General features: G+C 27.9%; 1 protein-coding gene across 17 annotated transcripts in view; it reads right to left on the bottom strand.

Moving 5' to 3' along the window:
- Positions 1-24,253, bottom strand: part of LOC123273887 (histone deacetylase 5) — a 132,521-nt gene that overhangs the window by 11,084 nt on the left and 97,184 nt on the right. For 13 of the 17 annotated variants that reach the window (XM_044741410.1, XM_044741421.1, XM_044741416.1 and 10 more), the window contains 9 exons: positions 13,214-13,339; positions 13,048-13,130; positions 10,974-11,083; positions 9,150-9,290; positions 4,061-4,158; positions 3,697-3,840; positions 2,035-2,311; positions 636-1,085; positions 190-459 (listed from right to left, as the gene is read on the bottom strand). In XM_044741410.1, the coding sequence (XP_044597345.1) occupies positions 190-459; positions 636-1,085; positions 2,035-2,311; positions 3,697-3,840; positions 4,061-4,158; positions 9,150-9,290; positions 10,974-11,083; positions 13,048-13,130; positions 13,214-13,339 (1,699 nt within the window). Of the gene's footprint in view, positions 1-189; positions 460-635; positions 1,086-2,034; positions 2,312-3,696; positions 3,841-4,060; positions 4,159-9,149; positions 9,291-10,973; positions 11,084-13,047; positions 13,131-13,213; positions 13,362-24,253 lie in introns of all 17 variants that reach the window. The other 4 variants (XM_044741378.1, XM_044741454.1, XM_044741450.1 and 1 more) reach the window with 4 other exon arrangements.

Below are 24,253 nucleotides of genomic sequence, written 5' to 3'. Positions count from 1 at the left end.
ATATGGCCACATATTGATTTTACAAAAAAAAATTATTTTTATTATTATGACTATTTATTTTTATTAATTAAAGGGCAAGACTACAATAGCATAAAAATCTTTAATTAATAAAAAAAAATTATTGAAACCAAAAATAAATTAATTTGATATCATAATTTCTAAAAAAAAAAAAAAAATTTGAAATCTCACCAAATAAAAGTGTGTGAGCTTCACTATGGCAGGTTTGAATTTCCTCTAGCGTAGCTTTTCGCGATCGAATACGATCGCAGCGTTGTAGCAACCCAGTCTCAGAAAGTCTAGCCCAAACACTCTGAAGACGACCCCCGTGTTCGGGATGACCTCTAACCGTTTCCCCACAGACACACGCGTGCTTGAGCATCATCGGGTCGTAGGCCAGCCCGGTGGTGGGTCGGTGAGGAGATCCCCTTGCAAACACATCTCCACTGGTACCCTGTGGTCCTGTTTCATATAATAATCCCTCGTTATAATTAATCAAGTCATTTAATACCAGACAATAAATTAATAAATTAAAAAGAGCACCCAGAAAAAGCATATTAAATATTTACATTTTTATCAAGTAAAATCCGGCAGTAAATTTACGATCATTAATTTGATATAACATCAAGATGTCATACCTAGATGAACAAGTGGACTGGAGAGTGCTCTGGAGAGCGGACGAGCTGACTGGGAGTTCCTGCTGGCGACGTAGGCCGGACTCTCGTTACCCTGGAGGTTATGTCGCATCATGAGGTCCCGCTGCTGCTGGAGGAATTGCTCGCGGTCGCGCTGCTGCTTGGAGATCTCGCTTTCTTCCGGGACTTCTTTCTTCCCCGTGAGGTCTATTACTTCAGACTCCTCGGACTCGGGAGCTTCCTCGAGCTGGTTGGCTTGACCGCCTCCGCTGCGAGAGACCACTCGGGTCAAGACTGTCTGGCGAATTTGCTGCTTGAGATAATTGTGAGCCTGCTGCTGCTCATGGAGCTGCTTTTCCGCGAGGTATTCTTCGTAGTGAGTCGTCGGGGGCGGTATTATCCCGCCCTGGAGCATCGGGTGGCCCAGAGGTAGTGGCGCGGACTGTGTTCTACCTGTTGGACAGAGATCGGCGGGGTTAGTCGTCGGTAATTCCGGGGAGAGACTGGATTACGCGGGTGTAGGGTCTTGGAAGATTTCAAGTCTTTAAGGAAGTTCGAGCGTAACTAATGAGTCAAAATAATATTAAATTTTTTTAAATTTTAGTCTTCCCAATATTCGTCCAAATTCTTTATTTCAATTTAAAATAATTTAAACAATTTAATAATTGATGATTTTTACTTATTTAATAAAGCAAAGTAATAAAATAACTTTGGTATTTATTACTTTCCGGAATAAATAAACAGTTTTGGCAATAGCGCGTTTGATTATACCCATAACAGAGACGTGGATGAGTGTGTGAGTTAAACATTTCTCTCTCTGTAACTATATTTCTATCCTTTTCTTTTTTCTCAGCTGTTGACGCGATGTTGTCAGATCTTTATTCGAATAAATGGCTGACGATAAAAGATACAAACATAAAATTTAACTTTAAATACTTCAAAAATTATATCGGTGATGTATTATTATTAAATTGTTTTTATATTTTGCAATAATCCAAGTTTCTTGTGTATAGTTTTTTATCCGTTAAAGTTGGGAGGTTAATATTGAAAAAAATAATTAAAGTCTCGACAAAAGTTTGTGCGCCATAAGAGCCCGTGTATAAGGAGATAAAATATGTGATTTTTAAAATTTAATATCTTAGTAACTAAACGGTGAATCTTTTTCAAATTTTGGGATTAGATAAATTACGTATTTATTTATACGTATATTTAGTTTCAAAGCTCAAAGTTGGAAATTATTTTTTACATTAGATTCGCTCGAACCTCCTTAAAGAGCAGGTAAATAATATTATTAGAGTAGTTATTGTTGAGGTTGATTGGTTGGTGGTGTCTCTGTCTCAGTGGTCTTTTCTGTCTTCCAAGAGTTGACACGTACGAAGGTGAGAATGAAGAGTGAACATACTACCTAAAGGCCGGTGACCAGCCTTATGAAGTCTTGCGTGAGCTACTTGAGTGTCCGTTATTGGGGAATTATGATATACTGTATGCTGTCGGCTTCCTTGCTGTTCCAAATTTTGCATTTGTTTGTGAATATATGACGGCTCGCCCTCAATTACGGTTAGTGATGGATAAAATGGCAGGGTTCCAGGTAACATTTGTCCTGTTAATGGCATACCTAGTCGCGCTGTAAATGCTGCACGGACTTCGGCTTCTGATACTGGTGCGAGTTTTGATCCACTCTGAAATTTATTTTTATAATTTCGTTATTTTAGATTGTTATTTTAATGAGAATATTTTTAAGCTTCCGTTCAAATAAAAATTTTTAGTTTTGATTTCATCATTAAAAGAATTATCATAATTATTTTTGATAATCTATATTATTGAGGGAATAAGAACGATTTTGCTAGATACTTAATTAAGAAATGATCTTGTATCTTGTGAACTATTAACATTTATGAAGATATAAGCTCATCCCGATGTTAAAATCATTGAGACCTTTCATTTGAGTACCCACATCAATTTTTCATATATTTATATATATTATATATATGTATATATGAAAAATATATCAAAAATGCATGTGGGTACTCAAATAAAAGCTCTTGATGAGTTCAACATCGAGATGAGCTTATATTTTTAAAATATATATTATATATATGTATATATGAAAAATATATGAAAATGCATGTGGGTACTCAAATGAAAGCTCTTGATGAGTGTAACATCGGGATGAGCTTATATCGTTAAAAACGTCACTATTTAAGAAAGTACAGTGCAATTTAACTAAAGTCATTTGATAAAGCAAAATTTTAATTTTTTATAGTTCACAAGTCACGGCAGTCACATAGTGACTGCAAGGTTGTTAGTATTAATATATTTACTGAATAAATTTACAATTATAAGTTATTTAATTTTTTATTGAAGACTAATCTTGTGTCTTCAACAGTTATTCTAAAAATTCCCAAAATATTTTGCTTCTTATTCTCTAGATACATAATTAAGAAATGACCTTGAATCTTGTAAACTATTACCATTTTTAAAGATATAAGCTCATCCCGATGTTAAATTCATCGAGAGCTTTCATTTAAGTACCCACATCAATTTTTCATATATTTATATATATTATATATATGTATACATGAAAAATATATCAAAATGCATGTGGGTACTCAAATAAAAGCTCTTGATGAGTTCAACATCGAGATGAGCTTATATCTTTAAAAACGTCAATAGTTAAGAAAGTACAGTGCAATTTAACAAAATTAATTATTTAATAAAGCAAAATCTTCTTTATTTATAGTTTACAAGTCACGGCAGTCACATAGTGACTGCAAGGTTGCTATTTATTAATAATCTATAAATATTCTCAGACCTTAACTTTTAATTTATTTTGCTTAATTAATTTTCAATAGTAAAAAAAAATTACAGCTTTTTTTTTACTAGCATGTTTATCAATTTTACTTGCCAATTAGCAAGATTTTTAGTAAATACTTGAATATTCTCATTGTTTAATCATAAAAATTTTGATAAAACTGTTAAATTAAATTAAACTCTGAGAAGTAATAAATTTTATTGTTAATTAAAATTTTGTAAACTTAATTATTAAAAAATGATAAAAACTTACGGAAGAAGAACTAGATGACGGTACGTGAGGTCTTCCTAATGATATATTCGGCATTGAAGGTGAACTAAATAATGATAAATCAGAAAGACTTCCCTGTTGACTACTACTCGTTAAAGGGCCTCCATACTGTATATTTTCATTTTCCTGTTTCAGTATCAATAAATCATTAATAATAATAAATCATAGTATTATTGAGTTTAGAAGTTAAACAATTTTAGTTTGAAAACTCTATTAAAATGTTTTAACTTCGCGTGTTCTAGTTAACTTTAAAGTGTGAAGTAATATTGATTTATACGTCGTAAGAATTTAACAACAATATTAAAGTAAGCAACTAGCTAATAAAAGTTATTGTAATTAAATTTACCTCTTGAATAGGTGTATTACTGCCAGCAGGAGGACTTGCTTGGGAGTTGTTCCCTGTTGGCGGTGAATTAGGCCCGGATTCGGGGTTCGAACCTGAGTCTGATAAAAAATTAAATTAATTATAAGTGAATTTAATGAAAATTTCAATATGTGTGAACATTAAATAGATAATTGAATTTTAAATTGAAAAATTATTAAGTAATTTATCAATAAAGGAAAAATATAATTTATTAATCCGATAAATTATAATTAAAAAACAAAATTGTTAATTCATGCAGTTATTTAAACATCAAAAATTCAAATCGACAATCAAATTAAATTCAAACTATGCACAAAAAATAATAAAACTATTAGTTTGACTAAATTTATTTTAAAGGAAGTAAATTTTTAAAAAATAAGGCGAATAAAAACAAAAAAAATTAATTGTCGGGGAAGATAAATAAAATTATATAACAATAAATTTAAAATAATACAAAATAGCATTTTAACAATTTATGTTAAAATATTAATTATTATTATTATAAATAATAAATCGCGTTACTAATACCAAAAGGGCGTTTAAAAAAAATTTTTTTTCCTCCAACCAACCTAAAAATTTTTATAACGTTCAGATCTGTAAGAAAAGTGAATAAAAAAATTTTATTTTGTTTACGTCCTTTTGGCTCTAAGACAAAAAAATTTTAAAGCCAAAAGGGCGTATCATTTTTTTTTTAATTATAATTAATTATTAGCGTTAAAAAAAAAGTTATAACACCGGTAAAAATAATGACTTTTCAACTCATTTTATTCAAAAAGAATATGGATTTTAATTTAAAAAAAAAAAAAAAAAAAAAAAAAAATAACAATAACATTCTATTTGAAGAAAAATGTATTTGACTCAATTACAAGATTTTTATTTCAATTCATTTTTGTACGTCAGGCACAGTTTCAAAAAAATATCATCGAAATTACAAAAATCTGTTATTTATTTTTTATTATCATTTTTTACTTTCAGAAGCAAAAAATAATGATAATAGAGATGGCATCGGAGTAGTGCCTAGCTAAATTGATATTTTAATTTGTTCTTTAATCAAATACATATTCTCTTCAAATAAAATTAGTAGAAGAGTCATTATTTTTACCAGTGTTATAACTTTTCTTTTTTTTAAGGCTAATAATTAATTATGATTAAAAAAAATGATACGCTTTTTTGGTTTTAGAATTTTTTTGTCTTAGAGCCAAAAGGACGTAGGGTAAATGCACCAATTATTGACCGATTAAGGTTTTCTTTTTTTGTACTAAGCTATAAAAAAACTATTAACTTATTAACTACAATTTGTAATGGATTTTATTAAAGTTAAATACTCAATTAATAATAATTAATAACTATTTATAATAAAAATTAACAAAATTATATTATTATTATGAGTTTTACTTGTATACCGTTTTCTGGTTTTTACAAGGCTAATTGTCTCAGCTTCTCCGCATATAGTCTTTTTTTTTTTTTTTTTTTTTTCAACTCTTTATTATCAACATATGCTCCGCTCTATATTATCAACACAATCTTTCAACTCTTTTATTATCAACATATTCTCCACTCTTTTTTATAATCAACATGTTCTCCACTTTTTATTATCAACATGTTATCCGCTTTTATAATCAACATATCATTTTCGCACATAACTCTATTCTCAATGCGGCTGGGGACCGACTTGAGCTTTCTGTACTGTATTTTCCCTATTCCTCACCCCTTTTTATCGGTTGTTGGAATAGTGGTGATGGGGAAACCACAGAGAAAACCCATGCCAGTACAGTCGGCTACCGGAGCGATCTCCGACGGTTGGTGTTGGAACTATTCGAACAACCGTCGGGGCTCGAACCCTCGCCTCACAACATGATACACGAACGAACTAACGGGATAATGACTTAGTCCGCTCGGCCATCATGCCACTTAAACAAAATTATATTAATTTTGTAATTTAAATCTTGAAATACTAAAATCACCAATTATTGACCGAAAAAACCCAATAAATGACCGAGCGTTCTCCAATTAATTGACCGCTGAAATAATTATAAGTAATTTTTTAAACTACATGTATATAATTAAATTTATTCAGTACTTTGGAAGTATTAACAACATCTTTAACAAAACTAAACCTCCAATATAATTTTAAATCGTACTTTTTTTATAAAATAATATAAATAATAGCAATAATTAACATAAAGTCACATTTCTTTAAGTAACAAATAATTTTGATGACGATAATTCTTCTGATTCACTTGAAATTTTTTTATTCTTCTTCTTTTTTTCAATTAAAGCTTTTTTACTAGCTTGTAACTCTTTTTTTTTTTTTTAATTGCTTAGCAATTTTTTTTTCTAATAATTCCTTCTTTGATATAACTGTTCACTAAAAAAATTAGAACAAAATAAAATTTAATAATCAAAAAAAATTGTAAGTATTATTTTAATTATAAATATACATTTTATAATCATTATTTTTATATTTACAAAACATTGAATGACTAAAGTACTTTAAACACTTGACAAATTTAATTTTGAGATTAAGAAGTTTGTATTATAAGTATACGGTCATTAATTGGATTGTGATAAAATCAGAGGGTCTAATAAACGACCGAATGAATTATTTACTGGGTAATGAGCTTCTGACGGATCCAATAGTTGACCGGTCTTAAAATAATATTAAAACTGATAATTTTACTGTATTTTTCCATAAAAGTTGGAATCTAATCTTTAATTAACATAATAAAATTAAAATATTTTATATTATGTCAATTAATATCACTAAATTAATAATGAAATGCACTCACTCTCCAATTGTACGCTAGTTATTTTTGACCGGTTTATGGCTGGTCGCGTTGTAAAATAAAACGCCATTCGGCCATACCCGACATGGATAGGTAGATTTTTTGTTTGAATATTGAAAAAAACACATTATTAAAAGGCAATAATGTCCTAAAATTTATTTTTTAATATATTTTTGCAAATAGTTATATGAGACCGGCTGCAGCAAATAGATATTCAAAGACATCTACCTAAAAAATAGGATTTGTAACAGATAAAAGTCATTTGATGACAAAAGCTAAAAATTAATTTATTTTTGATTTTTTTTTAATTTTCCAAACTCCGAAATAAATTGAAAAAAGTATCAAAAGGTGACGAATAATAGCTCAAATTGAAGAAAATTATGTGAATTTTAACATAAATTTATTAAATTAAAGCTATCTTTTACGGCTTAAAAATTATTAAAAAAAAAGGGCTGAAATACGTTAATTGAAAAATTTTTAAATTCACGGAATTAATAAAAAAAATCATAAAAACTAGACGAATAATAGTTTAAATGGAAGGTAATTAAATGAAGTTTAAGATAAATTTGATAGATTTTATCTATCTTTTATATCTAGAAGATTATTTTCATAAAAAAAACAAAATTCAAAATTTTTTGAAAATGAAAAAAATTTTCAAACACCCACAACTCTTAAACTAACCGGCCGATTTTGCTCATCTTCGAACTTGATCTTGGTATTGATCCACAGAATAAGCCCACAAAATTTCATAAAGATCGGTTGAGAACTGTGGGCGCAATCCTGCTGACATGGCGCGTTATATCACATATATATATATATATAAATACATATATAAACTTTTGAGCCAATGCCATTTTTCGACATTACTCGATAAAATAAAACATATTATGATAAAATTTTCTTAAAATTACAACATGAGACCGGCTACAATAGTTAGATTTCTATAGAAATCTACCTAAAAACATAAAATATTTTTTTTAAAGCTGTAATCACTACACAATAAATTGCGTAATTTTTTTTATGATGATTAAATGCCATATTTTTAGTAGATTTTATAAAAATCTAACTATTGCAGCCGTCCTCATGGCGCAACTTTTGAAAAATTTAGCCATTTTCTGACTTAGTTTGTCGAGCTGAGTCAGAAAATATATATAGTTCAAAAGTTTATATATGTATATATTTATACGATATAACGCGGCTTGTCAGCACGATAGCGTTTTCAATTTATGACCGATTCTTCTCAAACTCAGCATGCTTCATCTATCGATCAAGACCAAGGTTAAGTTCGAAGATGAGCTTAATCGGGCGAGTATTTTGGAAATGACAGGATTTTGAAATTTTGAAAATCGTAAAAATTGATGTTTTTACTACTTCAACTTGGTATAATTACTGAACTAGACAAAATATTGAAATTCGGTAAAATGCATCGTAAAGCTCTTTTAATAAGCTTCAATTTTCACTACTTAGAAGTGGTAGTAGCCTCAATATTACTCCTTTTAGAGTTCGTTTAATGAAACAGTTTTACTGTTGCAGCCGTTTTAGAATTATTGTCTACATCATAGCTTAATCATGATGTAAATTCAATAATTACGATATTGATCAGTCTTTTGTGTAATGTTTTCGGGTAGGTTGTCAGTAAATATGTCACAAATTAGTTCTAACCATTGTTTTCTTCAACTAAAATTTTATCCGGTTGCAAAATTCTGATTAACTTGAAAACTGTTGTTTCTCAGCAGTTACTTAAAATTTGGACATTTATAATTCAAATCTTATAATCTGTGCAATTCTTTGGTAAATATTTGAGAAACTTTTTCTTCACAAGATAATTTTTTTTCCAAAATTTGTTGTAAATAGTTTTAAATTTATTATTGAATTTTGTTTTTAATTCATGAATTAAGTTATATATTATCAGTGTTATTATATTATTTTATTAAAAATCAATTTTTTTTATTTGAAAAATCTACTTCCATTTCGGCTGCCGAATGGCCTTTTTTTTATTTTAATACTTATAATAAGAAAAAAAAACCCTTGTAAAATATTAATTAATTAACTTTTATATACATCGGTCAACTAATTGGTGACCGGTCAACAACTGGTGCATTTACCCTTTACAAAAAAAAACTTTTTTATTCACTTTTCTTACAAATCAAAATGTTATAAACATTTTTAGATTTGTTGGAGTAAAAAAAAATTTTTTTATACGCCTTTTTAGCATTAATAACACGATTTATTATAAAGTGCTTTTGGCATGGAAGAGATGAGGATAAATTAGTATTGGGACGTACTTGCGAGGAGTGACTTCCGCTTGAGATGCGACAGGAGTCGATCCTTCCGACGTGCCGTAAGGGGTGAATTTCGTGTCGCTGCCATGTTCCGCTCCATCACACGCTGTTTAAGTCGCACCTTGAGCAAGTTTGGCTCCGAGGCTGGCCAATTCACCCGGTGTTAGTTATTTTTTATTATTATTACATGACTTGATTATTTTTTTTTTAACTTTGGGACTATACGGACTTTGTTGTGCTCGCGGCACACCAGTAGAGTATTTTTAAAATTTTTTATTTGTATTGCAATTGTATTAAACTAATTTTAAACAAAGTGCACAGACGCCTAACAAAACACATCGTCAGAACTTTTTAATTAATTAAATAAAACATTGTTCCAATTAGCTCTGTTTACCAAACATTATATATTTACTCTTGATTATATTTACTTTTGGTAATTATATGCTGGTGAGAAATTAATTATTTATAAAATCATAAAAAATCGAATCACTTTAATAAAGTGACTCGGAAAAAAAATAAACCGTAAAATAACACCCAAAAAAAAATTGAAATGTGTCAAGTTTGTTTATTTATTTATTTTGCTCGGTAGATTATTTATATAGAGTTATTTTGTCATGTCATCCTTTAGAAAGATTAAAGTGACACCTCAACACGCTAAATATTGATTTTATATTTTTTTATTCAGTCAATTTTCATAAATTATAAAAGCTTTCAATAAATTACAGCTTAAAAGTTTTATGTGAATTTTTTAGAACTAAAAAAAAATTTTTTTTAACTTAAGGGGGAATCCTGGTCTAGAAATTTGATTTTTTTTTTTTTCATATTTTCACAGCTTAACCCTTTAAGAATATGTCTTTAGTTATACTGAAAAAAAATTAGCTTGATTCGAGAGAAAAATTTTTAAACCAAGAAAATAATTTTGAAAAGTATAATTGTCTTGAATGAAGACAAAAAATTCTTGAATCAAGTAAAATTTCCTTAAATCAAGAAAAATTATATTACTTTAAGAATTTTTTTACTCAAATCAAGAAGATTAAGTTCTTCAAAATTATATACTTGATTCAAGAACATTTTTTTTTCTGTGGATTAATTGAAATTTGGTGTGAGTCTTCTTTATAGGCTTCTCTATGAGGATCAACTATCCTCATCCCCAAATTTCAATATTCACTATTTTTAAAAAATTTGGAAAACTCAAAAAACAAAAAAAGTAATACAAAAATTAATTTTTTTTTTTCAGTGAGTTATTTTGTGAAAAAAAATTTTTTTTTTTTCAATTTTTTTTTATTTAGTACGGTAGCGGCATTACTCTAAATTAATAATCTTTTTTTTTTCCCAGATTGCTCGGAGGGTTAGAATCGTAAATATGGTCGCGTACCAATTTTTTGAAACCCCTCCACTTTATTAGCTGCTTTTTGAATTTTTTTCTGTATTCATAAAATATCAATAAAAATCTTATAAAAAAATTAATAGCAAAAATATTGATTGCCTTTGTTTTACGGGACTTTAAAAATTACCTTAAATTCAAGCTTCTAGACCAGAATAATACCCCCTTAAAAAAATCCAAATAAAATTTTGAAATTTTATATAATTACCAATTTTAATAATTATCTATTATTATTATTGTCGAATAATTCCCATGAAATTTGATTAACAAAACATTGATTTATAATTAATAAAATAAACAATAAAACCAAGTTATGACGACGTTAAAATCATGCTTTAGTAAGCAGTCTACTAGCACACAAACTGTTTGACGAAAAAAAAAAAATTAAATAAATTTATATCACTCAATAAATAGTCTAAGCACATGTTACATTAAATTAATACCTGTTTTACGAAGCGGAAAATCGTCCCCGAATTTTTCCTGCAGCATCTGAGGCATCCGATAAGGATGCGAAGTATTCGTCGAGCTGCTCGATTCGGACTGTGACTGTATCCTGCCAAGCGAAAAATGATCGATAATTGAAAAATTAATCGGGGTAGAGTCGAGGATTAAAAATAAAGTTTGTTAAATATTTTAGGAGTAAAAACAAATTTAAAGTAATGGGTAAAGACGGTACGGACGGTTTAACGATTTAAAGCAAGTGGTTATTGCATAGGAAGGACAGGAAAATATCCTCGGTCACAACACTCGTCAGTGCTAAATGAATAACTGGGCCAGGTTGTGCTATTATCGTTACACCACGAGACTTACAGCTGTACAGTCAAAGCAGTCCAGTAAAATTGCACTTGCAGTGACTATTCACTACTGTTTGCCCTCGATATAAACTAAAACTACTTTAAAATTTACCCGCCTCAATTGCCCTCGTAAACTATTTATTATTTATACTTAATTTATGTGATTTGCCTTTAAGGATAATTCTATGAATTCTTTGTTATATTTTATTATTTTATGTTTTTAATTTATAAGATTTTAGTTTTTATTCAATTATTATACGCAAAATAAAAAAATTATTTCAAATTTTAATTAAATAAAATGATTAATAATTTTTTTTTTAGTCGATTAAAAATTTTTATAATTGACTTAAAAAAAAGCTTTAAAAAAATTAATTGAAATATAAATTTTATTAAAATAAAAATTTGCAAATATTTCGCGTGCCTAAAGGTAAAAGGGCTTATAACAATTTATGCGCCCTTTTGTCTTTGTAAAGGTAAAAGGGCGCATATTTTTTTTTTTTTATTGCCAATCGAGTAGTAAACACATTCTGCGCTTAAAATTGAAAAAAAAAGTTATAAAGGTAAAAGGGCGTATGTCTTTAATTATACGCCCTTTTACTTTTAAGAATTTGAAATTTGGGTGATCTAAAGGTGAAAGGGCGTATAATTTTTTTTCGACCAGTTTACAAAAGAACATATTCGTAGTTTAAAAATGTAAAAAAAAAACTTTCTGTGGTAGTAGCAGCGTAAAACCTCAACAATACAATTTTTTTAAAGTTAAAAAGTTTTAATTAATTTAAAAAATTCGATGAATTCTTTGTTATATTTTTAATTTATAAGATTTTAGTTTTTATTCAATTATTTTATACAAAATATAAAAATTATTTCAAATTTTAATTAAATAAAAAGTTTAATAATTTTTTTTAATTATAAAAAATTTTATTTTTGTTTTTTAATAATTAATAAATTTAAAATTTTGATAATTTACTTGAAAAAAAGCTTTAAAAAATTAAGTGAATTTTATAAAATTATAAATTTTATTAAAATGATAATTTGCAAATATTTATCTAATAAATAAAAAAAATTTAATTTATTTATTTCTTGCAAGTGAACAATTAAAATAATTGTTTTTTGAAAGAAAACTCTAATTTTTTTAATAAAAAGTTTGTAATTTTCCTTTTTTCAAAAATAATATGATAAAATGCCTAATTATTTTTTATCAAAATTTATTAAAGCTCAATTTCCTTTGACAATTTAAACGGTATGATAATGACATACTTAATTGCAAATAAGTGAACGGTAAAAAATTCCATGAGTTACTCTACCCCCAATAGATTACATAACAATTAAAAAAATTAGATCGTACTTTCATGACACTAGATAATTTATTTATTTTGAATAAATGAAAGAAAAAAAAAAGGATAATTGATAGGAAGTCACGTAGGCGGGAATGAAAATTCCAGAAGCAATTCTAAGAAAATAAATATATATCCCCTGAGAATTCGTCGAGCTGCATTTCAATCAATCTTACCAAATATATATACTTGTATTGGGACAACGGATGACAATTGGCAGAAAAAAAGCCATTTACCTCAAGGTTATTGACTCTCTCATCCCGTAGGTTTTAAAAAAAAAATTATAAATTTTACTTGAGTCTGTCTATTAATTCACGCGGTCACGTAAGCCCTTATGAAGATTTTTTGGATATTTTTTTTTTATTAAAAAAAATCTAAATTTAACTAACCAACTTCTGTAGCCAGGAGTACCGGGTACGGCTCCATTAGCCGCGGCTGCAGCTTCTCTCTGTTTTTTATTGACGAGAAAACTCTAAAAATGGAAATTTATAAAATTAAATCACGAAGAAGCAAACGCAGAAAATTGAAAGTAATTTTATTTATATAAATAATTACCTGCAAGCGTAATTTGACCTCCGTAGAAGCGATAGCGCTGTGATCATGTTTGTCTTTCTTTCTCAGTGCCTCAATCCGCTCTTTTTCCCTCATTTGATCCTCGAGCTGCTTCTGCTGTTCCCAGAGCTACGATAAAATCAATAGGTGCCTTAAAAAATATGAAATATAATATTGGTTTTATAATTACGTATCGCAATTAAAGTCGCAATCAATTTTTTTTGCCACGACATTTGCTCTATTTTATTTTAAAGACAAATATTATGAACTAATTTTGATTTATTACTTGTTACATAATTGAATTACGCTTTATAATTATTCCATTTGAGAAAAAAAAATATTGATAATTATAAATTATGCAAAAGGGTAATTTATTACTTGTTTGATGAGCTTTCAATTTTATAAAATAAATATTTTGATAAAAATTTTAATTTATTGTCTAAAAAGTAACGACGTAATAGACGATTAAATTACGCCGTAATTTAAGTGAAACGAAAGTAGTTATAACAGTAATCTATGTAATATGTTAATTAAATAAATAAACAGGGGATAATAATAATAATAATAATAATAATAACAATGAATGTGATGAATTTTTGAAGCTTCTTGCTCTGTATATTAACCAAATATCTATTTGAAGAATCCGATGTTGTTAAACATTTAAACTAACAGTGAATATTAATTACACACTTGTCTACATAAAACATTAAATTTCGATAAAGAAATGATAAAAAATAGTACATCGTAATATTTTACTGTTATCTATGGACTATAGTTTCGTTTCATAAATTTATCTGTTAGCTTTTCGATACATAACAAAAAATAAACTTATTTTTTTATCTATTCAATTCTTCCGGGTTATTACAAAAGCCCGAATAATTGTTACGAAGTAATTAAATATAGGAATAGAATAACAGGGAAAGTTTTGATGGGTGTGATTAAATTTCATTAATGCAAAAAGAAAACTGTACGGCACTTGTAATGGAAGTGAATAGGTTGTCTGTAATAAATTAGCAACCAAGAAGAGATCTCGAGTAATATCATTGCAGCTGGCGCCTGCTCTCACCCATTACATTTGTACACATTTAACATGTATTATGTACATACATATATTTAACACGACTATGTTTCATTCCGTACTTTTCCACTAAAGTGGGTAACATTTGTCGAGTTGTGAGAGAACTCACAAGCTTCAATTATTTATTCATATGTAATCCCCCTATGAGCGATTGATCTAGTCTGATGGAGTTCCCATCCATATACCGAAGAGTGTGTGTATTGTGATGGTATTAAATAGAATGGAAAAAAATATATACTTATAAAGTTATTTTTTTGTCAATGGAAAAAAAAAATATCTTTATAGTGAAACATAAGTAGAGGAAAAATTTAGCATTAAAACCTCGGTGTCTTCAGACATGAAAACCAGATATGTGAAACTATTTTTAGGTCAATGAATTAATTAAAAAACACTTGTCGGGAATGAAAATTTATGAATTATCATTTTAATGATCTACCGTCCTACCACATAAGACAGTATTTTTCCACGTTCGCGAGAATGTTTAATGATAAAAGTACATTAACCCTTTTATCCTTGTTTTGATCGTATTAGATATTTATATTGATATAATTATAATATTTTTATTTTATTAATTAATATTGGCAAGAAATTTGTTAAATTTGAACCGTAAAAATTAGCGATTTTTAATTGCCACTCTTAAATAAAATGTCGGCTGATTTAAAAAATACAAGTAATAATATGATATCATTATGACGCTCATAATGAATATCATATTTTGACACTAATATGAGATTCATATAAAAGCCATATCAGTACATTTGAAACCTGTAATAAGTAAAATACTTATGGAAACGAATTTTTAACTTCCCGCTAAGAAAATCGAAGATTTTCAAAAATCGGGAAGTTATTGTTTTCACCCCGTTTTGCAAAAATCGAGTTTTCATCAGATCTCGACGTTTGAAGGTCACAGGAAGCTTCCCTGAATATCCCCGCGAGGTTGTCACGGTGTCTGTATGTATGTATGTATGTATGTATGTATGTATGTATGTATGTATGTATGTATGTATGTATGTATGTATGTGTGTGTGTGTGTGTGTGTGTGTGTGTGTGTGTGTGTGTGTGTGTGTGTGTGTGTGTGTGTGTGTGTGTGTGTGTGTGTGTGTGTGTGTGTGTGTGTGTGAAAGTATGTGAACCGCTTATAACTTTTGAACGGCTTGACCGATTTCATCGCGGTTGGTGCCATTCGAAAGGGCTTGACCAAACTTAGATTTTGAAAACTATTTGGACCGATTCAGATCAATAGATTTTGATAAATCTTAAAAAAACTGAAAAAAAAAATTTTTCCAAATGTGGTTTTTTTGGAATAACTTTTAAACGGCTTAAAGGTTCAATTCCAAAAACTAATCAGCTCTTAACCTCAAAAAATTCCTAGCGCGATCAATTCAAAATTTAAGATTCTTTGTGAGGCTTAAAAAACTGCGTCGAATGCTTCTAACCGCGTAAAAATCGGTTTATTCATTTAAAAGTTATTGCGGTTTGAAAATTCAAAAAATAGTGTCTTATCAAATCTCTATCAGACTTTTGAGCTCGAAGAGCTTTAAAGCATAAGAAAGCAATCTCTTTGAGCTCGGAGAGCTCAAAATAACCCATAAATTGTATTTTTGAGCTCGAAGAGCTCAAAAACGTCATTGGTGCAATTTTAAGCGCCTAAGTCTGGAATTAGCGGGAAGTTGCAGGGATGGCCTTCAGGGTCAACCGTTTTCCTAGATTTTTTTTTAACTAGATTATAAAATTTTTATTTTTCTTGTTGGAGAAAGAAAATTTCTAGTAATTTGATTATGTTTTATTATAAAATTTGATCTACACGAATCGGTCACATGGGGATTCGTGACCAATCCATAGTTACAAACGCATAATTTCATACTGAAGTCATAATAGTATCTGCGTAAACTCATAATGGAATCAGGCTGAAATTTTTCAAATTCATTATGATATTGTAATGATATTGTTGCCGTTTATTCATAATTCAAGAAAAAAATTTTTTATTACTGTTGGAAATTCGTTAGGATAATATCTCCATAATGACATTAACATAATTTCATTATGAAATCATAATGATATTGTTAGCCTTTTTAAATCGTGATATATAGTTATTGAGTCATAACCATATACAGGAAATAATGCAAAACAATTAAATTAAAGAAATTTTTAGGACGATATAAATTGTTTTCAAAATAAAAAATAATTATCGAAAAAATTTTTTCAGTTAAAAATTTTTTTTAAACCAAGATAGTCAATGTTTTTCTAAATATTCTTTCATGTTAAGAAAGTCAAGGAGGGAAGTTAAGTAGTTTCAACAGTATAGTGCATGATAAAAATACTGTTTTTCTCAATTGTTATACATTTCCTCTGATTAACAGAAAAAATGAAAATTTTACTAATCTACTTAAAAAAGATTCGTTCTCACAGGTATTTTATTTATTACGGGTTTCTAAAGTATTGATATGGCTCTTATATGAATCTCATATTAGTGCCAAAATATAAGATTCATAATGAGCTTCATAATGATATCATATATCATTTTTACACGGGCTGTAATAAATAAAAGTCTATAATAAGTAATGATCAACTGGAAAAATTATCATTTCAAACAGTAAAATCGTGATTTTAACAATCACTTTATAATACAATTACAATTTATTATTTACATAGAAAAAAATACTATTTCAAACAGTAATATTTTCTATACAAGCAACGTCAATATTTATAAAGTAAAATGGTAAATTTTTCAACGCAAAGCTAAAAATCAAATTATAATTATTGATTTGCTTGGACTGGTAAAATATATATTTTAAGAGTAGAATTTTTACTGTTTCAAATGTTAAATTCTCCGAGTGTAAGATAAGACCTTACCCTTCTCATAGTATAGACTATATATTGAAACGGCAATTTTTACTGTTTGAAACTGTAATTTTTTAAGATGAGAGAGTCATTATTTACTATATCAGTAGTTATTAAGTAGTAGGCATAGTTAGTAGCAATATTAAAGCAAATTTTAAGGGAGTTGGGAAAGAACGGATAGGGGAAAGGGGGGACCTACTCAGTGGGAATTTTTCCGTAATTGAAAAATAAGCAGACAGCCCAGACTGGGAATCGAACCCAGATCTCTCGGTTACGCGCCAAGGGCTCTGCCAGTTAAGCTATCCGAGACAAGTACTGACTACTTTATTCAGTCACATATATAACGACAGCTACTAATCACATCTTTGATATTAAATTATAAATTGTAGCTTTTAAACTTTCTACATTATATTTTGTAATATTTACATTTGTGCCACCCCGATGTCCGTTGTACTGTTTGAAACTATAAAAATTAACCGGAATCAGAGTGAATTTTACAGTATACTTTTTTCCGTGTAAAAACTAGACGAGGATGTTCGGCTGCCCAATTTCAAAACACAGTAACTAACATTTAACAATTTTTTTCAATTTTTCTTATTAAAAAAAAGTTTGCCCGCTAAATTGATGAAAAATTTGATTTGTGAATTGAAAATACTTGAATATAAATAGGGTAGAAGTATCGTTTTTGGCCACCTTAGCACTATTTTTAGCCAGTTAACATTTGAATTAATTTATAAAAAATTATAATATTATAACGATATTTTTGTTGAGTTTTAAAAAATTTATATTAAAGCAAATTGAGTTTGTAATGGTTTATTAATATAAATTCATTTCTATCGTTTATTTGAAGAATAAATGGCCACAAACGGTACTTCTACCCTATTTTTAAGAAAAAATACTTGAATTTGAGGTCTAATAGTTATAAAAAATGCAGCAATACTAGAAAAAATCAGGTATAAAAACTTTTGAGGTACCGTGTTTTAAAATTGGGCAGCCGTGTTAACCATAAGAGTAAATAGCTATTGTTATTTTCATTTATTTTTGTTTTTCATGTCAAATATTTATATTAACTAAAACTTTTTGATTTTTAGTTCGCCTGATGAGGCTAAAATAAACCATTGAAATTTATTATCTTCATTTATTGTCCAAATTCTCAAAATTAAAGTATTTAAAATATTTTTAATATAAACGAAAATTTAAATATTAATAAAATTAATTTTTATTTCAATTATTGTTTGATATTTTTCCACTTTTTAAATAAATAAAAAAAAAACTAGTTCATAAAATATCATGAAAAAAATCGCTACAAAAAAAATCATCACATATATATGTATTTATTTATATATGTATATAGATATAAATTTGAAGAAACGCAATTTGCGAGGCTATAGAGCAGCTATATCCTACAGAAGCTTAGAGACATAAATGTATGTATAATTCAACGGGCTTAGTAACGAATGCGCGACTTTGCACATCAACAATATGTGCTTTACTGTCACCATGTGCGTCCGCACCTTTGTACTTTTATTTTATTCCAATATATTTTTTATTCTGTATCTGTTTTATTTTTATCGGGCACGTTTTTACTTTTCCTGTTTGTTGATTCGCGTGTCGACGTGCCTACTCAATACTCTGACAGTTTTCTAGATTATTCATGAATTCTATAAATAGTTACAGAGAAAGTTCATTTGGACTATTCTTATTTTTAATTTAATAAAGAATTTTTTATTATTTTGTGAAAGCTGAAAATTTTTATTAAATTACACACAAATAGTTTTAAATAGCAATGCAAATATTTTCTCTGTTAAGTTTATTGATCCATGAAATAAGAATTTTTAAGTATGTTTTCTCGTAAATAGATTGTTACGTAACAAAACATTTAACTATGTTTATATTTATGTTTATAGTTTTAATGTGTTACATTTTTGAGGCTTACGAATGAAGTAATTGCTTGTCGCTCTTTTTACTAATAATTTTTTCATTTAAGAGTTGAATAATAAACGTAAGGTGTTGCATAATATCAATTACAGAGCTCGGTAAAATTATAAGGGTTCAGAAAATGTTATTTTGAGAGCTCACTAGTTACGAATTTAGTTGACGGAAAGTTTGTTAGACGTCATTTTTAAATTTATATGACATTTAATTTAAAGATAAACACTTGGAAAAAAAAAAAGAATTATTACTCTATTCTATTTTAAAATTAACTGTCTGAAAACAAAACTATTAAAACAAAAATTTTATCTATTTTAAGAAACTGTGACGTTCAACAAAATAGGAACTATAAAAATAAAGTTATCACTAAAAATTACGTTTTAAATAGAAACTAATAAATGTTTTGGAATTTTTTATAGCCAAGAAATTTTTATAGATCGTAAAAATTCTTAAAAAAATCCAAAATATTTTTTTTTGTTAAGATGGTACGGTGTGAAATAAAGGATAACTAGCAATCTTGCAGTCACTATGTGACTGTCGTGATTTGTGAATTATAAATAAATTAAATTTTGCTTTATTAAATAATGATTATTGTTAAATTGCACTGTACTTTCTTAAGTATTGACGTTTTTAAAGATATAAGCTTATCCCGATGATACACTTCTCAAGAGCTTTCATTTGAGTACCCACATGCATTTTGATATATTTTTCATATATACATATACATAAATATATAAAATATATGAAAAATTGATGTGGGTACTCAAATGAAAGGTCTTGATGAGTGTAACATCGGGATGAGCTTATATCTTTAAAAACGTCAATATTTCACAAGATACAAGGTCATTTCTTAATTATGTTAAATTGGACTGTACTTTCATAAACATTGACGCTTTTAAATATATAAGCTCATTCCGATGATACACTTCTCAAGAGCTTTTATTTGAGTACCCACATGCATTTTGATATATTTTTCATATATACATATACATAAATATATAAAATATATGAAAAATTGATGTGGGTACTCAAATGAAAGGTCTTGATGAGTGTAACATCGGGATGAGCTTATATCTTTAAAAATGTCAATATTTCACAAGATACAAGGTCATTTCTTAATTATGTTAAATTGGACTGTACTTTCTTAAACATTGACGCTTTTAAATATACAGGGTGTCCCAGAAGTAACGGACGCCATTGTAGCATCTGATGAAAAAAATAATTCTGAGACGAAAAGTCCTTAGCCATTTTTTAATTAACCTCATAGATAATTAATTATTAATTAAAAATAACGTCTCTTTATTTGTTAGAAAAAGAGCGCCAGTGTCCAGTAAAGTACGTGCTAAACAAAGACACAACTAACTGTATGATTAACTAGTTTCTATAGCTAACGTAATCACACATATTTACTTACACATTCACACGTGCAAGCGTCTTCGTTTTGAACGCACTTGACTGGACACTAGTGCTCTCTCTCTAACGCATAAAAAGACGTTATTTTAATTAATAATTAATTATCTATGCGTCTGATTGAAAAATAGCTAAGGACTTTTCGTCTCAGAATTATTTTGTTTATCAGATGCTACAATGGCGTCCGTTACTTCTGGGACACCCTGTATAAGCTCATTCCGATGATACACTTCTCAAGAGCTTTCATTTGAGTACCCACATGCATTTTAATATATTTTTCATATATACATATACATAAATATATAAAATATATGAAAAATTGATGTGGGTACTCAAATGAAAGGTCTCGATGAGTGTAATCTCGGGATGAGCTTATATCTTTAAAAATGTCAATAGTTCTCAAGATACAAGGTAATTTCTCAATTATGTACCTAGAGATAGAGAATTTTCGAATGCAGTTTAAATACTTATCATAATAAATTGACTATCGGTGAGAATCATATGAAACCTTGAAAAAGCACAAATTCAAGTCAATACCTTTGCAATGACACTAAATTTCATTAAAAAAAACCGATTTTATCGTATGACTATCTTGGACACAAAATTTTTCTTATTCTCTTAATAATATAGATAATGTAAAAAAAAATGTTTTCAATCCATGAATAAATGAAAGCACATTTTGTAATCGATAAAATCAACATAAAAAATAGTGTAAGTACAAGAGATATTAACTGCAGGGAATATGAAAAGCACATCAACACTCATGATGATATTATAGTCTAAAAGATCGATAAATCCGTTTGCACGTGCTACACGCGACTCGTGATTCAATAATATAAGTCACGTACCAATTTTTTTATTTTACATACTCTATAATCTCGGCGTAAACGTAATATTGATCAAAAAGATATATTCTTTCAGCAGAACTTTATTTTTTTTAATTATTAATACTCTGTGATGTTAATCCACCGACTAATACGCTAAAGCAACTCCGGCATAATCCTATCCAGTTGTAAGCGATTCTGAACACTCTCACTTTCGCAATGAATCATATCAACAGAAAATCTTTCCCCTAAGTAAAAGTACGACAATAGTTTAGATTATTTATGCTTCATAACGCCAAGTTACGATTTATGTGATTTTTTATTTTATTTATCAGATAGGTATTTATAAATATGATGTTTAGTTCCTCTGTTCTTTATGGTGGCACACAACCTCAGGCGATTCCTGTTAATACGTCATACTATAAATTTTATTTTTTATACGTCAGTTTGTTTTTATTTTTGTAATTTTTGGTTTGAAAATTAATTTTTAATTTATAAAATTTTTGTACACTGAAACAAAAATTAATTTGATTCGAAAGGGAAATTCTTGAACTAAGAAAATAATTTTGAAGAGAGCAATTGTCTTGAATCAAATAAAATTTACTTAAACCAAGTCAAAAATTTTTAGTTTAAAGTAGTACTACCGCTTTTAGAATTGATGAAACTTGGCATATAGGTACATAATAATATCTTAATTAACCACTTAAATTTTTGGAGTCCTACCGAGAACTGAAAAAAAGATATTAATATTTACATATTTTTGCCTTTACCATTGATCCTTATGGAAAATCACAGACTTTATTTTATTTCACAAAACTGGACGTTCAGATTCTTATAAAAATTAAGACAACGAGAGAAAATAACATCTAGAACATATTTAATAACAATCAGTATGGTTTCCGAGAATATGAGAATATTTGTTAATAAAAAACATTCAAAATTTATCTCTGTCTCTCTTTCTCCAACACGATTTAGTATAGGGAAATTTACTACGTTAATCAAATAAGGTTAGGTCTTAGGATTTGACTCTTGGGGTAACGGCAGTACTACCTTAAGAATTTTTTTACCCAAATCAAGAAGATGAAGTTCTTCAAAACTATACGGCTGCCCAATTTTAAAAAACAGTAACTAACATTTCAAAATTTTTTTTATTAAAAAAAAGTTTGCCCGCCAAATTGATGAAAAATTTAATTTATGAATAGAAATATTTTTAAGAAAAAATACTTGAAATTAAGGTCTAAAAATAATAAAAAATGTAGCAATACTAAAAAAAATCAGGTATAAAAATTTTGCAGTTACTGTGTTTTAAAATTGGGCAGCCGTATATACCTGATTCAAGAACATTTTTTTTTATGTAGCAAAATAAGACGTATTAATTACAGACAGTGTTTAATAAATTTTAATACGTAAAATTGTATTAATAGTTAATGTTTAACATTAAAATTAAACTATAAAAAATAACACTTGTCTTAAAAAAATAAAAGTACATCTGCGCAATGAAACATTTTTAAATAAGATTCGAAATATTATAATTTCATTAATTTTATTTACTTATCATATAATTAACACGTATGATGTTTATCTAAAATTTATTATTATTATTATTGATTTTATAAATTTGAATTTCAAATCAAACTTTATAGTCAAAAATCATTATCAAAAAATCAATCAAGTAAAGATAAAAAATGACACTACTTGAATAAAAAAAGTAATATCCCGATATTAAGATTTATCATTAAATTAACAACACAAAAGTATCACGTAAGCGGATTATAATTGATAAAATATTTAGGTCAATGTGAAAAAATAGAAATGCATAAAATAATTGAAAGAATATGACGATAACGACGAAATTATAAATAATTATCGACGGAGAGTTTAAAATTAATTAAAAATTATCATTATCACTAAATTCAAAGTATCATTAAGCCCGCGTCAAAAATTAAAAAAAGAAATAAACAATCCCTGCGCAACTCTATAACTGAAGCCGTTTCACTTGATGAGTGATACGTCAATGTCTGTAATTGTAATTTTATCAACTTCCTGTTTGATTGACGTATATACATATATATACGTGTCATGAATTAATTGACAACAAAGGTCCTTATTCGATTAACCAATAACCCTGACCTAATAAAATATTCAAACATTTATTTAAATACACTAAAAAAAATAAATAAAAAAATAACATAATGTATTGTTGCTTTATCGATTATTCGGGAAAAATATTTTTTCATTATCAATGAATTGAAAGCTCTAGTTATTACTGCCAGTGTCAACTAAACTTTTAATACATTGTATTATTTTATAAAATGCAGCTACATATATAATACGCGGAGTTAAGTGTACTTTATACAGTCTATACAGTATAAAGTTTGTATACATAATCAATGATAGATAAAATAATAATAAAAATAGTCAACATGTCTGGCATTACACACACAATAGAGGTATTGGTATTTATAAATAGAAAAATAAATGAGAAAGGTCGTACAGGATAAACACGAGTATCTATTGGTAATAAAGTAAAGTGTGTATTTTTTTATCCAATTTATTCCCTCTTGCCTTAGCATCAACTTTTGTACTCTTCCTCAAGCAAACTTAGCTTGTCTCTGATGTCTTTTACTACTATATAATACCGCAATCGGTCACTTATGGAATATTCCAACGAACTTTCGACGTACGAGCTAAAATCTAATGTAATCAAATGCTAGATACCGTCATTACTTTTCATTGTTCTATTTATAGACCAGGAATAAATAAAAAAATTAAGGTCACCCGCGCTAGCTACATAATTATGTTTTTTAGTCAACATTCATGACTCATTTATATTTATCTTTTTTACTTTGCCTGTCACTCCGGAATTTTATTTTGTAAAATTCCACCTCGAGTTTTTCGATAATAATAATTAATTCAATTTGGATAATCGAATAAACGTGTAAAAATAGAATATAGTTC

Source organism: Cotesia glomerata, linkage group LG1, assembly GCF_020080835.1.
Source record: "Cotesia glomerata isolate CgM1 linkage group LG1, MPM_Cglom_v2.3, whole genome shotgun sequence".
NCBI classification, from domain to species: Eukaryota; Metazoa; Arthropoda; class Insecta; order Hymenoptera; family Braconidae; genus Cotesia; species Cotesia glomerata.
This window is presented reverse-complemented; position numbering and strand designations above follow the sequence as displayed.